General features: G+C 35.7%; 1 protein-coding gene across 1 annotated transcript in view; it reads left to right on the top strand.

Moving 5' to 3' along the window:
* Positions 1-5,749, top strand: part of MIPOL1 (mirror-image polydactyly 1) — a 304,146-nt gene extending 298,397 nt beyond the window's left edge. Inside the window, exon 12 of the mRNA XM_010588600.3 lies at positions 5,393-5,749. Within this exon, the coding sequence (XP_010586902.1) occupies positions 5,393-5,627 (235 nt within the window). The 3' untranslated portion in view covers positions 5,628-5,749. The remainder of the gene's footprint in view (positions 1-5,392) is intronic.
* The last annotated feature ends 11,485 nt before the right edge of the window (positions 5,750-17,234 follow it).

A 17,234-nucleotide genomic window follows, 5' to 3' on the forward strand; every position in this document is an offset into this window, starting at 1 on the left:
GACATAGTGCCAGTCAGTGAGGCCCTCAGGTTGAATGGCACTCAAAACACGACTGGGGAAGAGCTGCCTACTCAAAGTTGAATTGCACTTGATGTGGATGGAGGAAAGCTTTCAGGACCTTCATTTGCTGATGTGGCATGACTCAAAAAGAAAGAAACAGCTGCCAACATCCATTAATAATTGGAATGTGAATATATGAAATAGGAATCTAGGAAAATTGGAAATTGTCAAAAATGAAATGGAATGCATGAAAATCAATATTCTAGGCATTACCCATAAAACTTGCTGCCGTCGAGTTGATTCCAATTCATGGCAGCCCTACAGGACAGAGTAGAACTGCCCCATGGGGTTTCCAAGGACTAGCTGGTGGATTCAGATTCACAACCTTTTAGTTAGCAGTTGAGCTAACAACAAAAAGAACATTTCAAGATCTGTCCTGAAGTATAATGCTGTCAGTGATAGGATAATATCCATATGCCTACAAGGAAGACCAGTTAATACAACTATTTTTCAAATTTATGCACCAACCATTAAGGTCAAAGATGAAGAAATTGAAGACATTTACCAACTGAAATTGATCAAACATGCAATCAAGATGCAGTGATAATTACTGGTGATTGGAATGCAAAAGTTGGAATCAAAGAAGGATCAGTAGTTGATAAATATGGCCTCAGTGATACAAATGACATGATCACATGGTACAGTTTTGCAAGACCAGTGGCATCTTCATTGCAGATACCTTTTTTCAACAACATAAATGGTGACTATACACGTGGACCTCACCAGATGAAATACACGTGAATGAAATCAACTACATCTGTGGAAAGAGAGAATGGATAAGCTCAATATCATCAACCAGAACAAGGCCAGGGGCCAACTGCAGAACAGACCATCAATTGCTCATATGTAAGTTCAAGTTGAAGCTGAAGGAAAGTAAAACAAGTCCATGAGAGCCAAAGTACGACCTTGAGTATATCCCTCCTGAATTTAGAGACCATCTCAGGGGTAGATTTGATGCATTGAACCCTAATGACCGAAGACCAGACCAGTTGTAGCATGACATCAAGGACATCATACATGAAGAAAGCAAAAAGTCATTAAAAAGCCAGGAAAGAAAAGAGCAAAATGGATGCCAAAGGAGGCTCTGAAACTTGCTCTTGAACACACAGTAGCTAAAGCAAATGGAAGATATGATGTAGTAAAAGAGCTGAACAGAAGATTTCAAAGGGTAACTCCAGAAGACAAAAATTTTATAATGAAATGTGCAAAGATCTGGAGTTAGAAAACCAAGAGGGAAGAACATCCTTGGCATTTCTCAAGCTGAAGGAACTGAATAAACAATTCAAGTCTTGAGTTGCAATATTGAAGTATTCTAGGGGCAAAATATTAAGCAACACGGGAAGCATCAAAAGAAAATGGAAGGAATGCAAAGAGTCACTGTACCAAAAAGAATTGGTTGACATTCAGCCATTTCAGGACATAGCATATGATCAAGAACCAATGGAACTGAAGGAGGAAGTCCAAGGTGCACTGAAGGCACTGGCAAAAAACAAGGGTCCAGGAACTGACAGAGTGCCAGTTGAGATGTTTCAACAAACAATGTAGTGCTTTAATTGCTCATTCATCTATGCCAAGAAATTTGGAAGACAGCTATCTGGCCAACTGACTTGAAGAGATCTATATTTGTGCCCGTTCCAAAGAAAGTTGATCCAACAGAAAGTGGAAATCATCCAACAATGTCATTAATATCACACACAAGCAAAATATTGCTGAAGATAATTCAGAAACATTTGCAGCAGTACTTTGACAGGGAACTGCTAAAAATTCACGCTGAATTGAGAAGAGGACATGGAACCAGGTATATCACTGCTGATGTCAGATGGATCTTGGCTGAAAGCCGAGAATACCAGAAAGATGTTTACCTGTATTTTATTGACTATGCAAAGGCATTCAGTTGTGTGGATCATAACAAAATTATTGGTAGCATTGCAAAGAATGGGGATTTCAGAACATATAATTGTTCTCGTGCAGATCCTGTCCATAGACCAGAAGCAGTCATTCGAACAGAACAAGGGAATATTGGATGACTTAAAGTCAGGAAAGGTGTGTGTTATGGTTGTATCATTTTACCATACTTATTCAGTCTTTATGCTGAGCAAATATTACAGGAAGCTGGCCTATATGAAGAAGAATGCGCATCAGGGTTGGAAGAAGACTCATTAACAACCTGCAATATGCAAATGATACAACCCTGCTTGCTGAAAGCAAAGAGGACTTGAAGCACTTACTGATGAAGATCAGAGACTACAGCCCTCATTGTGGATTACATCTCAACATAAAGAAAACAAAAGTCCTCACAACTAGACCAATAAGCAACATCATGATAAATAGAGGAAATATTGAAGTTCTCAAAGATTTCATTTTACTTGGATCCATAATCAATGTCCACGGAAGCAGTAGTCAAGAAATCCAACGATCTATTGCACTGGCCAAATCTGCTGCAAAAGATCTCTTTAATGTGTAGATGTCACTTCAATGACTAAGGTGGACCTGACCCAAGCCATGGTGCTTTTGTTCACTTCATATGCATGTGAAAGCTTGACAAAGAATAAGGAAGAGCGAAGAAGAATTGACACCTTTGAATTATGGTGTTGGTGAAGAATATTGAATATGCCATGAACTGCCAGAAGAACGAACAAATCTGTCTTGGAAGAAGCACAGCCGAATGCTCCTTAGAAGCAAGGATGACAAGACTCCGTCTCATACACTTTGAATATGTTATCTGGAGGTACCAGTCCCTGGAGAAGGGTGTCATGCTTTGTAAACTAGTGGGTCACTGAAAAAGAGAAAGACTCTCAACGAGATGGATTGACAGAGTGGCAGCAACAATGGGCTCAACCGTAGCAACGATTGTGAGGCTGGCTCAAGATCTGGCAGTGTTTCATTCTGTTGTACGTAGGGTTGCTATGAGTCAGAACCAACTGGATGGCACTTAACAGCAACAACGAAGTACCCTGACTAGCTTTTGTCGGCTTTAAGAATTATATTACTTTCCTATTCACGTTATCAAGCTGTATAATATGGTTTGGCTACTTTAAGTTTCCAATCGACATTTCCTTTGTATGCATATACTGAAATGATTTTATTTAATAAAATAAAGAACATCTCCTGTGTGGATTTTAAATTTCCGTTATTAAATATTTATATTTTCAAAATGTCTTTGTTTAATTGAGTGAGGTGCTTGGTGCCATTTCAAAATAACCTCAGGTGGTAGGTGTAATGACATATCAAAGATTTGACCTTTAGCATTTTAGGATTCTATTTGTCTGCATTTTCTTCTGCATTCATTTAGTTTTAATTTGTGTGCTATTTATTCTGTATGATTTAATGAATGTGTGTATTTAGCATATGATTCATTAACAAAAGAAAATACATCTAAATACGTTCTTTTTCTGTACAGTTTTATTGATTTTAACTTCATCCTATCTCAACTGTGACAAGAGAATGCTGTGTATAGGCTGATTGGTATTTGCACAGACTTCATTCGTTCTCATTAAGTGCTTAGCAGAATAGACCCTGGATCTACAAAAATGATGGCCATTCTCCAAGCTCTCACTTTTTTGCAGTCATCTTAGTCTGTTTTATTACTAAATATACGTACTCATTAAACCATGTAATACCTAGAAATAGTTTCCAAATCTCTGCTATTCCTTTTAACGAAAATTGAACATAATATTTATACTGATATAACCTAATTAACATCTTGCAGTATCTTTTTGTATGCTTCAATAATCATAGTCACTTGTCTGGAAGTGAAGAAGGAGATAAATAGAATAATTATCAAATATATACATGTGTGGTCACATAGATAGATATGTATGCATATGTATAGGTATAGGAAGTCACATATGAATATACAGATGTGCATGTATAAACCAGTAAACCAAACCCATTACCACCGAGTTGATTCTGACTCATAGCATTCCTGTAGGACAGAGTAGAACTGCCCCACAGGGTTTCCAAGGAGCAGCTGGTGGATTCAAACTACCGGCCTTTTAGTTAGCAGCCTGAGCTCTTAACCACTGTTCCACCAGGACTCCATAGCCATATGTGTGTACGTGTGTGTGTGTGTGTGTGTGTGTGTTGCATATATGTTAACGTATAAAATAAAGCACTAAGAATACAGTTATGAATAGTTCCTAGACATAACCAAACACCTCACAGGATTGGTTTACTGGATTTGAAAGCTTAGGACCATAGACTCATGGGGCAACTCAGTCAGTTGGTACAATATAGTTCATAAAGATAATATTCTACACCCTAGTTTGATCAGTAGCATGTAGGGTGTTAAGAGTTTGCAAGCGTCCATCTAATGTCTAGCTATTGGTCTCTAATCATCCAGAGCAAAAAAGAAAGAAGAAAGCCAAAGACTCAAAGAAGAAATTAGTCTATACGACTTACAATCTATAGGAACCAAGGCCTCACCTACCTTGAGACCAGAAGAACTTGATGGTGCCCAGCTACCACTGTCCACCATTCCTACCAGGGACAGAAGACATGGTCCTGGATAGAATGGGAGAAAAATGTAGAACAAATCTCAGATTCCTAAAATATGGCCCAACTTACTGGACTGGTAGAGATCAGAGAAACCCCTAAGGCTATTGCCCTGGGATACTCTTTAAACTTGGAACTGAAACTACTCCCAGAGGTCACCTTTCAGCCAAATGACAGATTGACTCATAAAATATAATACCACCCATGAATACAGTGCTCCTCTAAATAATTGTCTAAATGAAACCAAACAGTAAACATTTTCCTTAGACCAAAGATAAGAAGGTAAGGGAGAACAGGGAGGCTAAATTAATGAAAACAGAACAAGAATAATGGAAATAATAAGAATGCCGACACATTATGAAAAATGTAACCGATGTCACTTAACAATATGTATAACCTAACCTAACCTGTTGCAGTTGAGTCGATTCCTACTCATAGCAACCCTATAGGACAGAGTAGAACGGCCCCATAGAGTTTCCAAGGAGTGCCGGGTGGATTCGAACTGCTGACCCTTTGGTTAGCAGCCATAGCACTTAACCACTACACCACCAGGGTTTCCTAACAATATGTATAGAAAAAAACAATATGTATGGAAACCGTTAAATGAGAACCTAACTTGCTGTGTAAACTTTCACAAAAAACACAGTAAGGTATTTTTTAAAAAGAATAATTATCAATTATAATATTGTGATTCTTAAATTATTTTTATTTACTTATTTAAATATTTTAAACATATACTTGAAAAAATATTTATTGAAATGATTTTTTTTAATTGAGATTTTTGTTAAATATATCGTTGATCAGTCTACACATTATATTTATTTTTTTATTTCCTCAGTCTACACAAATCTTTATCCCAAGAAGAAAGTCTGAAAGATCAGTTTAACCATACCCTTAGTACCTATGAAGAAGCTTTGAAAAACAGAGAGAACATTGTTTCCATCACTCAACAACAAAATGAGGAACTGACTACCCAACTCCAGCAGGCTCTGACAGAACGAGCGGACCTGGAACTGCAGCTTCAGCGTGCCTTAGAGGCCGCCCACGTGGCCAGTGAAAAAGTTCAGAAGTGAGTAAAATGATCTTGCATTACTTCAAAAGCATAAAATGTAACAAAACTCTTTTGACAGCCAAACAATATATTATTTATTATCTGTGCTGTGCTATGGATAGCTTAAGACAAAAGTAGGTTGGACCAAATGAACTTCTTAGATTGCATATCATATCAATTCTTAGAGTCAAAAAGTTATTTTCTTGCAAATCATTATTACTATTTAGGGCAAACCATTTTATTCAGTAACTAATCTTCATCAGTTCATGAAGACCATACAATTTAAAAATCATCTTGCCGTCCCAACTTAATTAGCCAAGTTATCAGCAAAAGGAAAAGTTGGTTGAGTTAGTTACCACCTGTACTCATTTAGCTTCAAGATGATCCAGCTTGAGTTGAGATCATTGTGAACTGCAGTCTGAGGGCTATAGGTGCACAGAATCCAGTACAGTGGAATTATTTTTTCGTGTTGCTTTTCTGAAGTATTCAGTACCACTTTTTACAGTGCATTTATTATATTTATTTTGAATGATCTTTACTTCTTTATTGCAATTTAAATAAAATTACACAATCGGTCAGCCTTATGACAGCTAGCAGAGTGTTAATAAGTAACATACCAGACAAAGATGTCATTTGTTAACTCATGGGACTTGAACATTATGTAGAATTTTCTGTGGCAGCTTTAGTATGATAGAACTTGTCATTTTAACTGAGCCTTTCTTTATGTATTGTTAACAGCATTACATCATTCACACACCTTATTCCCTTAAATTTCCAAGACATACCTTTTTCCTCAAGGATTTTTTTCAGTTTTGCCGTATGAAGTAGCATTGACTTCAAGATTTCTTAATTCACACTATTTCTTATTTGAAAATTATTGATCCCAGCTATTTTTCCAATGTCCCTGAAATTATATTTCAATTAATAGCCCAAGGTCAGGCAAATCTGTAGTCCAAGAGTATTTGAAAACAGTTCAGGAATTGCGTATATTTTTACGTTTGCTTGTTTCTGGTGTCTTTTTTGTGTGTGTGTGCTATAGATGAAGGTTTACAAAGCAAATTAGTTTCTCATTTAACAATTAATACATGTATTGTTTTGTAACATTGCTTACCAACCTGGTGACATGTCAACCCTCTCCCCTTCTGGACCTTGGGTTCCTCATTTCCATTCGTCCAGCTTTCCTTCTCCTCCTGCCTTCTCGGAAACTCTGGTGGCACAGTGCTTAAGTGCTATGGCTGCTAACCAAAAGGTCGGTAGTTCGAATCTACCAGTTTCATCTTGGAAACCCTGTGGGGCAGTTTTACTCTGTCCTGTAAGGTCTCTATGAGTTGGAATTGACTCGATGGCAACAGGTTTTCCTGCCTTCTTGTCCTTGCCCTTGAGCTGGTTTGCCATTGAGTCTCATATACATGGATCAGGTATGTATATTTTCGTTTGTTTTATGGGCCTGTCTACTTTTTGGCTGAAGGGTGAACCCAGGAGTGACTTCAGTACTGAGTTAAAAAGGTGTCTGGGGACCACACTCTTGAGGTTTCTCCAGCCTCTGGCAGACCAGTAAGTCTGGTCTTTTCTGTGTGTGTGTGAGTTAGAATTGTGTTCTGTACTTTTCTCCAGCTCTGTCCAGGACCCTCTGTTGTGATCCCTGTCAGAGCAGTCAGTGGTGGCAGCTGGGTACCATCTAGTTGTACTATACTCAGTCTGGTGGAAGCTGTGGTAATTGTAGTCCATTAGCCCTTGGGACTAATCTTTCCCTTATATCTTTGGTTTTCTTCATTCTCCCTTGCTCCAGACAGGGTGGGACCAGTGAAGTATCTTCAGTGGCCGCTCACAAGCTTTTAAGACCCCAGACACTACTCAGCAAAGTAGGATGTAGAACATTTTCTTTATAAACTGTTATGCCAATTGAGCTAGATATCCCCCAAGATCATGGTCCTCAACCCTCAGCCCAGTAATTCGGTCCCTCAGGGAATTTGGCTGTGTCTATGAAGTTTCATGACCTTGCCTTGGCCAAGTTGTTCTGACTTCCCTAGTATTATGTACTGTGTTACCCTTCGCCAGGGTTACCACTTATCTGTTGTATGGTGTTTTTCCCTCCCCATCCCTCATAACCATCTGTCTTAGGCTGGGTTCTCTAGAGAAGCAAAACCAGTAAAGTGTATAAATATGTAGAGAGATTTATATCAAGGAAATGGCTTATGTGGCCATAGAAGCTGGAATGTGCCAAGCCCATGGGTCAGGATAGAGGCTTCTCCTGATTCAAGTAGCCACAGGCTGGCAAACCCAAGACTGGCAGGTCAGAGAGCAGGTCTCTTGCTCACAGGCTGCAAAGATTGACAAATCCCAAAATCAGCAGGCAAGACTGCAGGTAAGCTGCTAACTCAAGTCTCAAGAACCAGAGGTCAGATGAACAGGAGCCAACTGCAGGATCCAGAGTGAGCAAAAGCCCCCAAGCCTTTCCAGAATATCTACTTATATTCAATGCAGGCTACCCACCAAAAGAAACTCCCTTTCAACTGATTGGAAACTCACAGCAGATCCCATTGTGGAGGTGATCACATTATATCAAATCTCATCATGGAAGTGATCACATCATACAACTGCCAAACCATTGAGAATCATGGCTAGCCAAATTGATACACACAACCTTAATCATCACACCATCAAAGATTATTTCCTTCTGTGTGTAAACCTTTTCATGAGTTTTTATAATAGTGTTCTTATACAGTATTTGCACTTTTGTGATTGTATATGTGTATATTGATCTCTACTACCAGTGAACCTTTAAACTTTTGATTTATGTAAATATTATGTGTTTTTGTAGGTTTAAGGATTAGGTTTGTATTCACTTATAAACTGTATCTAATTACTATACTGTACATCAACATTTTTAGAACACCATGATATGTAGGTAGAATTCATTTCATTGTAAGACAACCAGTAACTTTGACAGTCAGGATCTTCTTTAGTTCTATGTGTTCCAAGTCGACAAATAATTACAAATTTCAAAGTTTTATGTTCATGAAATCCTGTAATTTTTGTATGTGGCTAAAATTATAGGTTCTCTATATTAGTGATTCCTAATGACTGGTTAGATGTCCAGAAAATCTGAAAACATTGTCAACTTTAAAAATTTTTTTCAGATCCCATCAATTATCATTATAATTTTTAAAAGAAAAATAATTTTTACACCAAAAAGTAGGAGTAAGATAATCTCAGATAATACTTCAAATTGAATAAGTTTAACCTTATCAAAAACTCACTCTATCATCCTGATTTTTCATATTAACCCATGACATATAAGAACTTTTTAATGGACTAGCACCAATCCGTGGATTAGAGTTTAAGCACAACTATGTCATTTACAATAATTAAATGTTAAATTTTAATCTACAGCATTTTTATGCAAACAGCACGTACTTTGTTTGACAATGCCATGCTCCCCTCTCAAGGTATTTTCTTAAGTGCACTAATTTTTTTTTTTTTTAAACAGCAATATGTAAAAAAGATTGGCATAGTGGCACTTAGGAAAATACTTCCTAGGAGAAGGGCAGCGTTGGCATACTAACATAGAAGGCACACATTATTTGCATAAAGGCACAGTAAATGTTAAATTTTTTACCTCTTATGATTTCCAGCAGTAATACCTAGATGCAATATTATCAGGCTATTTTTTTATACTCAATCACTGTATTTCATTTTTAAGTGCCTTCAATTGAGCAAAGTATGTCTTCATTACAGTGAATGTGAACATCAGCCTATTTTATTGGTTTTAAGAGGATAACCTTCTTAGAAACCAAATTGTAAGATTTCGTTAGATGGTATGTAATCTAAAATTACTGTTATCAGCAATACTTTTGAATTCCTTTGTAAATATGTCAGTAAATATTTAAAATTTAAACTCAAAATGTCCAAGTTTCCCCTTTTCCTTTAACAGCCACATTTCTCAAATAACCATTTTTAACTTCTCAATTTCCATTTCCTCCTCTCAACTCAATGCACTATGGCTAGCTCATATACTAAAATTGTTCTTCTTAAGATCACCAGTAATTTCCAAAGCACTAAATTCAATGGCCAATTTTTATCTACAGTTTTATTATACTTAACCCAACCACCAAAAAATGATAAAAAATGCTCATATGTCTTCAGCAATATAGCATACTGCTTAAAAACATAGGCTCTGGATTCAGGATGCCTAGTATGTGAACTTGGAAATTTTATTTAAAAACACTGTGCTGAAGTCTCATTACCAGTAAAATGTGGCTGATATTAGATTTACTTCATAATGTTATTGTGAGGATTAGATAATACACGTAATGCAATATTAGCCCCACCCTTTGAAACTGAATAAGTGGAGAATTTGCCAACCCATGCTGCCTCCAACAGTTTTGACAGTCTCTGCTCCTGGGATCACACTTTCCTTGTTGTGGACAACAACAGATGTTTACAACCAGTGGCTCCTTTGGACCATTTCCTTCCTGTAGAATTCCAGGAAGGAAATAGCTTTCCTTCATTTTGTCCTCTTTCTGTCCCTTTCAGTCTAAGTCACAGGGTTTCTGCTGAGATGGTTGATTAGATCCACTGGTCACAGGCCTAATCTCTTCAGCAAAGGGTTATGTATCCACAACTTTGGTATCTTTTCCAAGGTATGCTTTCTTAATTTCTACAATGAAATTTTATAATTCTTTAAGTTCTGATTTGTTTTTTGCATAATTCATTTTGCAATCTATCTTTCCTCTGGTATTTTAATGTAATATATTTTAATATTTGCATGTTTAAAGTTTGCTCAGAAATCTTCTCAGCTAAATGTCTAAATTCATCACTTACAAGCCCTAACCTTCCACCAAATATTTGAACATAATTCTTTGCCACCTTATAATAAGGATTACCTTTCTTCCAGTGTCCAGTAACGTGTTCATCATTTCCTTTTAGAGCCTTACCAGGAACAGATTTAACATCCACACTTTTAGCAGCATTCTGTTCATGACAATAGACAGCTTTCCCTGCAGCTATCAATTCCTTATGAGCACTCATCAGAATCACCTTTATTGTCCATAAATTTACTAATAGTCTCTTCAAAGCAATCTAGACTCTTATCAAGCACTCCAAACTCTTCCCCTACTCATTACCCAGTTCCAATGTCCCTTCTACGTTTTTAGGTATCTGTGAAAACAGTACCCCACATCTGGTACCAAACTCTGTTTTAGTTTCTGAGTGCTAGTGTAACAAAAAAAAAAAAAAAAAAAAACACAAGTGGATAGCTTTAAAGAACAAATTTATTTTCTCAATATTCTGGAGACCAAAAGTCCAAATCATGGTCTTGGCCCTGTCAGTTCTGGCTGTGGCCTCTCTCCTAGTTTCTGGTGTCTGTTGGTAATCTTTGACATCCCTTTGCTGCTTATAGATCCATCTGCCTCCACTGTCACATGGCATCTCCCCCTTATGTTGAGGACCCACCCTACTCTGGTGTGACCTCATTAACATAACAAAAGAAAACTTTTTTGTTTCAAAACAGGGTCATATTTATAGGTACTGGGGTTAGGACTTCAACATAACTTTTTGGGAGGCACAGTTCAATCCGTAACACTTTCTATGTACTGGTATGCTTCTTGTCACCTGGAACAAAAGTTTTCCAAAGGATTTTTAAAATATATTTTGTTATACTTAATATACCTAAGCTACACATAGTTACATAAAATAAAAATAATTACAGCCAGACTTGTAAAGTTAGAAGCTATTTCAGAGATCTTTTAACATAATTCCCTTCTTATCAGAACTGTGCTGAAACTATTACAGATCACTCGATATACTAGATAAAAACTTTTATTGGAAAAGAAAGTCAGTCAGTCACTACCTTTAGTGACCCTTTATGAACTATTACGCTTTATTTATAATGAGGAAATTCTCCCTGACTTAAATTCCTACAATGGTATCTATCTCAGTGGAGATGGAAACAGCAGGCCACCATTCTTCATGAAATAACACTTCATATGTAATGATAATTGGTAAGTTACTATTTAACCTCTAACCTTTGCGTCATGCTAAATAACTCTAACCTTTTTTGTTTTATGCTAAATAATTCCACTGACTCTTGCTTCGTAGGTTCTATTTTCATTACACAAATATAATTTTTACATTGAAAAAAATGGGACAGATTTACATTGATATGTTTCACATTCCCTCATATACTGGAATTATGTAGTGAATAGTGAGTGTGTCCTGGTGGTGCAGAGGTTAATGCGCCCAGCTGCTAACTGAAGGGTCAACAGTTCAAACTTACCAGCCGCTCCATGGGAGAAAGATGTGGCAGTTTGCTTCTGTAAAGATTTATAGCCTTGAAAACCCTAAGGGGCAGTTATAGTCTGTCCTATAGGGTTGGTATTAGTTGGAATCAACTCGATGGAGTGAGTTCAGTTTTTGGGTTTTTATGTAGTGAATAGATTAGACAAATAGATATGGGAAAAGAATTGTAAACTTTTAAACATATTTTAGAAGATGTATCAACTATTTAGAATTTTCTTTCTCTCCATTCTTTTCTAAAAAAAAAGAACCAAAACCAACTACTTAAAATTTATGTGAGTTCTGCTTATTTAAAACTTTCATAGCATAATTAAAGTATCAGTATAAACCTTTTCAGTTGATAGATTTTAAAGTAGTAAATAGCCTTTTGAGTTATAGGGCATCTTGTGTCTTTTGAGTGATATTGACAGAAAAAGGACATATAAAGCCAACAAAGTCTTTCCTGCCTCTTGACCAAATACTGATTTCTGTGAAGAAGTCGAGGTTACAAAGAAATTGTGAATTCTCAGCCTGGCTTTCCTGCTGATGAGTAAGAACTGTCTGTAGTTCTCTTTGAGGTGTCAGAAGAGTCACCATAGTGTCACACAAGGGTTCTTAGCGTAAAACAAACATACTTTTCACAAACTCAGCTGCTTAATCTGTTTGAAGGCTGAGTTATAAAATGGAGTAAATGACTCTGGGTGCTGGGAAGGGGAACAGAGCATTTCCACAGTTTCTTGATTAAAAAAGAAGAAAAAAATAACTGCTATTGTCATTTTTTTAAAAGCATACTGTCTTCGTCAAAAGACTTTGTTCAACTTTTTTCGTGAAGTTTCATTTCTGGCTGCAGACCCTTATTTTAAGCCTAATGAAAAATAATTGTGCTAAAATATTCTTAAGAAGTTGAATATGGGAAAAAAAATCTGAGTATTTTTATAATTGCATTGTCTTTACATTAAAATTATTCTGCTTTGAGCCAACTTTACCCATGTCTTTTCTATAATATCTTGGTTGGATTACAAGTTCTAAGGCAACATTAGACATATCTGAACACTTTGTAAATACTTAATTAAATTAAAGAATAAGTTTTTTAGCCTCTGAATAAGGTTTAAATCAATATTTAATGTAATGCTTAAAGTTGGTTTTGATTTATTAGTACTATTAATAAGTGGCAGGACTTAAACTTTTTCTAGAAATTACTCTTCAAAATGGTTTTTTGTGTGTGAGATATAGAGGCCCTGTGAAATAAGATATATCTCCTTAAACAATAGGCCCAATAGTTCATTTATTTGTGAGTTTATCTGCAAATGTCCTCACCAAGCATCTTTGGAAGGCACTTTCTACATCTAATTAAGTATAGCTTTATTGTCATTTGCATATAGCAGATGGACTCAGGAGACTCCTGAGCAATCATTTTAAGGTATGCAAAACCTAACATGCTTAATTTGTGTTCGTGGACACATGATATGCTTTTTAACAATTTAATATCCTGGGTTTGTGAATCATAAAACATGTTTTTAAATTCCCTAAATACGCATTGACTTTTGAAATACAAGTCTTATGGTACTCTGTCTAGTAAGTATATATTTTATAAAAATTATCAGTGCCGTTATACATTTGTTTCACGAATTGTCTTTCTTATCCATTGAGAATATAAAGTAGGTTTCTTTGTTTTTTTGTTGTTGTTATGTGCCATTGAGTCAATTCCAACTCTTAGTGATCCTATAGGACGGAGTTAAGTTGCCTCAGGGGTTTCCTAGGCTGAAATCCTTACGGAAGCAGATTGCCACATCTTTTCTCCTGTGGAGCAACTGGTGGATTTGAACCTGCTGACCTTTCAGTTAGCAACCAAGTGTTTAACCATTGTGCCACCAGGGCTTTTTAGGTTTCTTTAGAGCTTCTTTTTTTATACATAGAGATATCTAACATGTTTGACAGACATTTATTTACTGAATACAAATATTTGAATGCTTACACAGCATTTTGAGAGTACTTAATACCACTGAACTGTACATTTAAAAATCATTAAAATGGTAAATGTATGTTGTGTGTATTTCACCACAATAAAAAAGGAAGGGGGAGGGGGGACTATGACAGGATAGAGCAAGTCCCAGTGCTTTAGTTCATGGAAAAGGAAGAAAATCAGGGTTGAGACAGATTCGGAGTTAGGGAAGGCATCTGAGAGACGTTTAAGTCTGAATGGAGCCTATGTGAGAGGCAGAAAATGTGGAAACACTTCAGTGTCAGAGCTAACAGGGACAACTGATTAGTTAAAAATTTAATGAATATTGGAAAAAATGAAAGAATTTGGGCTTATACCTTTACCGTTAGTGAACATCTTACTTCAGCTGAAGAAGCACGGCTTCGATTGTTAGCTCATTCCTTGCTTCCAGGAAAGGATTATTGTAGGATTATTAGGATTGATCCCTAACCCAGAATTTGAGAAATTCCAATAGAGCAGAAAGGATCCCAGTGAAAGAAGAAGGGGGGCTCTGAAAACCTAAAAAACCTGTGCTTTCTCTAATAGAGATCACTTTTATGATTATCCTTATGGAATTAATCATAAAAAGCATGAAAGTATGGACTGAAAAGTTAAGTTACAACAAGGCTTCTAGCAGTTAATTTATGTCTTTATTTCAGAAGCTGTGTCCCAGTAGATCTTCTAGATCTGGGCTAGTATACATTTCTGCATTCCAGGATAGGTGAAACATGTTTTAGATGAGCAAAATAGAAAGAAAAAGAGCAAAGGAGTAAAAAATTAAAAAAATAAAAAAAAAAGGGAGATCTAAATACAGTTCTGGTTTAAGACTAAATAAAATGTATTTTTTTGTTATTGTTGTTTTTCATTAATCCCAGTGCTACAATGAATAAAAGTCAGAGATAGAATTCCTATCATTTTAGGAAACTATAGAATCTACTTACAATTTTAATTAGAATTTGACAGTCTTAAAAATACGACAGGAGTTCCTATACCTCAGAGATATTCAAATGTGATTTTTTCCACATATATTTATATATATAAGTTCCTTAGAGTGGCTATATGATCTAATAAGCATCTTTTTCCTTGGTTTTGTTCTTAGTTGCAGTCATAAGCCTTTTTACTATATTTAACATCTGACAAGTTCCATAACTTCTGGGTACTTCTGTGAAGAGAGGGGAGCTCATCCATGTTATCTGAGAATAGTTTAAGAATAGATAAAGTAAGATTAATAACGTTATTTAAGCTTCCTAGTAAAAGAAACTGGGTAGTAAAAGGTAACTCAATACAGTAATTGCTAGTATGTTTTACAATATTTTTATAGTAGTAAAGGGGAAAAGGAAACTATTGTAGAAGTTAGATTTTTAGGCATTTCCGTCATTCCTGCTTGGATGATGCTCAGCCACGTTATATTTTATAATTCACTCAGACCTTCCCCCTTTTGTTTTATTTATCCTTAAACACGTAGTCACAAATACTCTATCTGCAGTTTTGTGTGAACCAGGATATGGTTGTTTTTTTGTTTTTTAATACACCCTCCAAATATTCATCTGAAATCTGATGTATACAGTTACACAATTAACCTAATCAGACAAATACTCAGTTAAAACTTCCTTACTAGGTAATAGATTTTATTCTCAAAACGTAATTGGGAAAAGCTCAATTGAACCCAAAGCAAGTAGAAATGCAAATTTCACTTGGATTTTAAGTTCTGTGGTTTCTTATTTTTCCCACTAGGTCAGAGGTTTCCCCAGTGTACATGTTAGGCCCTCAAAAAACTTATAGATGAGAGAATACGTTGCTTATTCCAGCATAATTTTGTCTGATGGTAAAATCAGACACATTGTTCATAGATAAACATTTATTCTTGGTCATTTACATTTAAAGAAAAAATTATATAACAATATCATATATAGTAGCAGTTGAAGTCTTTCTTCCTTCTATTTATTGTTCTATTATTCATGAACAACAAAACAAGCAATTTTTTTCTTCAGTTCTTAGTCCAAGAACAGAACTAGTTAGTTTTCCTTGATCAAAAAAATAGTTATGTTATTGTAGGTTTCTTTGTCAGGTGTTTCTATAGGAAGACTGTCTAAAAGTGAAAAATAAGATTCCAACAATTACACAGTAAATTCTATTTTGGAACTTACTAAACTTTTTAATTTTAATTTTTTAATAGTCTTACCATTTATACCATAAAAACTAAGATTTCTTGAAACATCATCATCTTTTTCCTTTGCTGCATACAAGTGTATCCTAGAAGTGGGTAAATATATACATTATTTCTCATTATGTTACCATTTACCATTTAAAAAGTTACATAATGGTAAAAATAACATATAAACATATTTAATATCTTGGGACACCTCCTTTAAATTAATCTGCCTCTTGAGCTGAGTTGTGTATATTTCATATGAGTGTTCCAAGACGTTCTCTACTACTGACTGGAGGCCCTAATCTTTCCCAAAAGGATGGGAGAAGCACAGTTCAAGAACAAGAATGAATCTCTGTATAATCACACCACAATGTGAGGTGACCCTAAGACAGAGAACTGACCAGATACACATATGGGTTTTAGGAAGACTCTCTGATGCTCTTTTTTAACACAGCTGTGAGAAGAATGTGGCTAAGACCCAATAGTCATTCTTGAGTAGAGCTGCCAAAAGAAACCATGAGGAGAAGAGAATTTAACACATGGGTGTAAGAGAGTACAGGCTTCATTGATGCGATCTGAGGGGAATGCCTAATGACTGGAAGAATCAAACTTGGCAATGAAAACACAAAGCTCTTTTCATCAATTCAAACGCAGACTCTAAAGCTGCAGATGGTCACCTCCAGCCTTGTCTATTCAGTGTGGGGTTTTATAAAATGGTACTTTGGTGAATACTAATAGATCAAAACAAAGATTTAATAACGCAAAGATGTGGTGGTCATTTTTAAATAAGCATACAGGTCAGTGTCTCAGAAAAGGATGAAAAGAGTACCTTTTATATGTGGGTCTAAAGTCTTTTTGTTATTTTTCAACTTCAAAAGCAAATGACATCTTTAACGTACAGATGGTGTTTTATGGAGAACAGTTTACATTATGAAAAAGAGACCAAAATCAGCGTTTATATTTATGCTCATTGATTTCATTGCTTCTATTTGAGGATTGTCAATTTATAATGTTTGTTAATGTCATCCTTTAATATTTTCTTGAAGCTCGCTTAATAGGATATATTGCTGTTCTCAAGGATGAATCAAACTGATTAAAAATTTAGACCAAAACATTTATACTTTGAGTAGAAATGTTTTCTTTAGAGAATGCAAAGAGAGATTGTTTAGTAGAATGGAAGGCTTTGAACATTTCTCCAGTTTTGAAATTATAATTTTTGC

Source organism: Loxodonta africana, chromosome 10 (genome assembly GCF_030014295.1).
Source record: "Loxodonta africana isolate mLoxAfr1 chromosome 10, mLoxAfr1.hap2, whole genome shotgun sequence".
NCBI classification, from domain to species: Eukaryota; Metazoa; Chordata; class Mammalia; order Proboscidea; family Elephantidae; genus Loxodonta; species Loxodonta africana.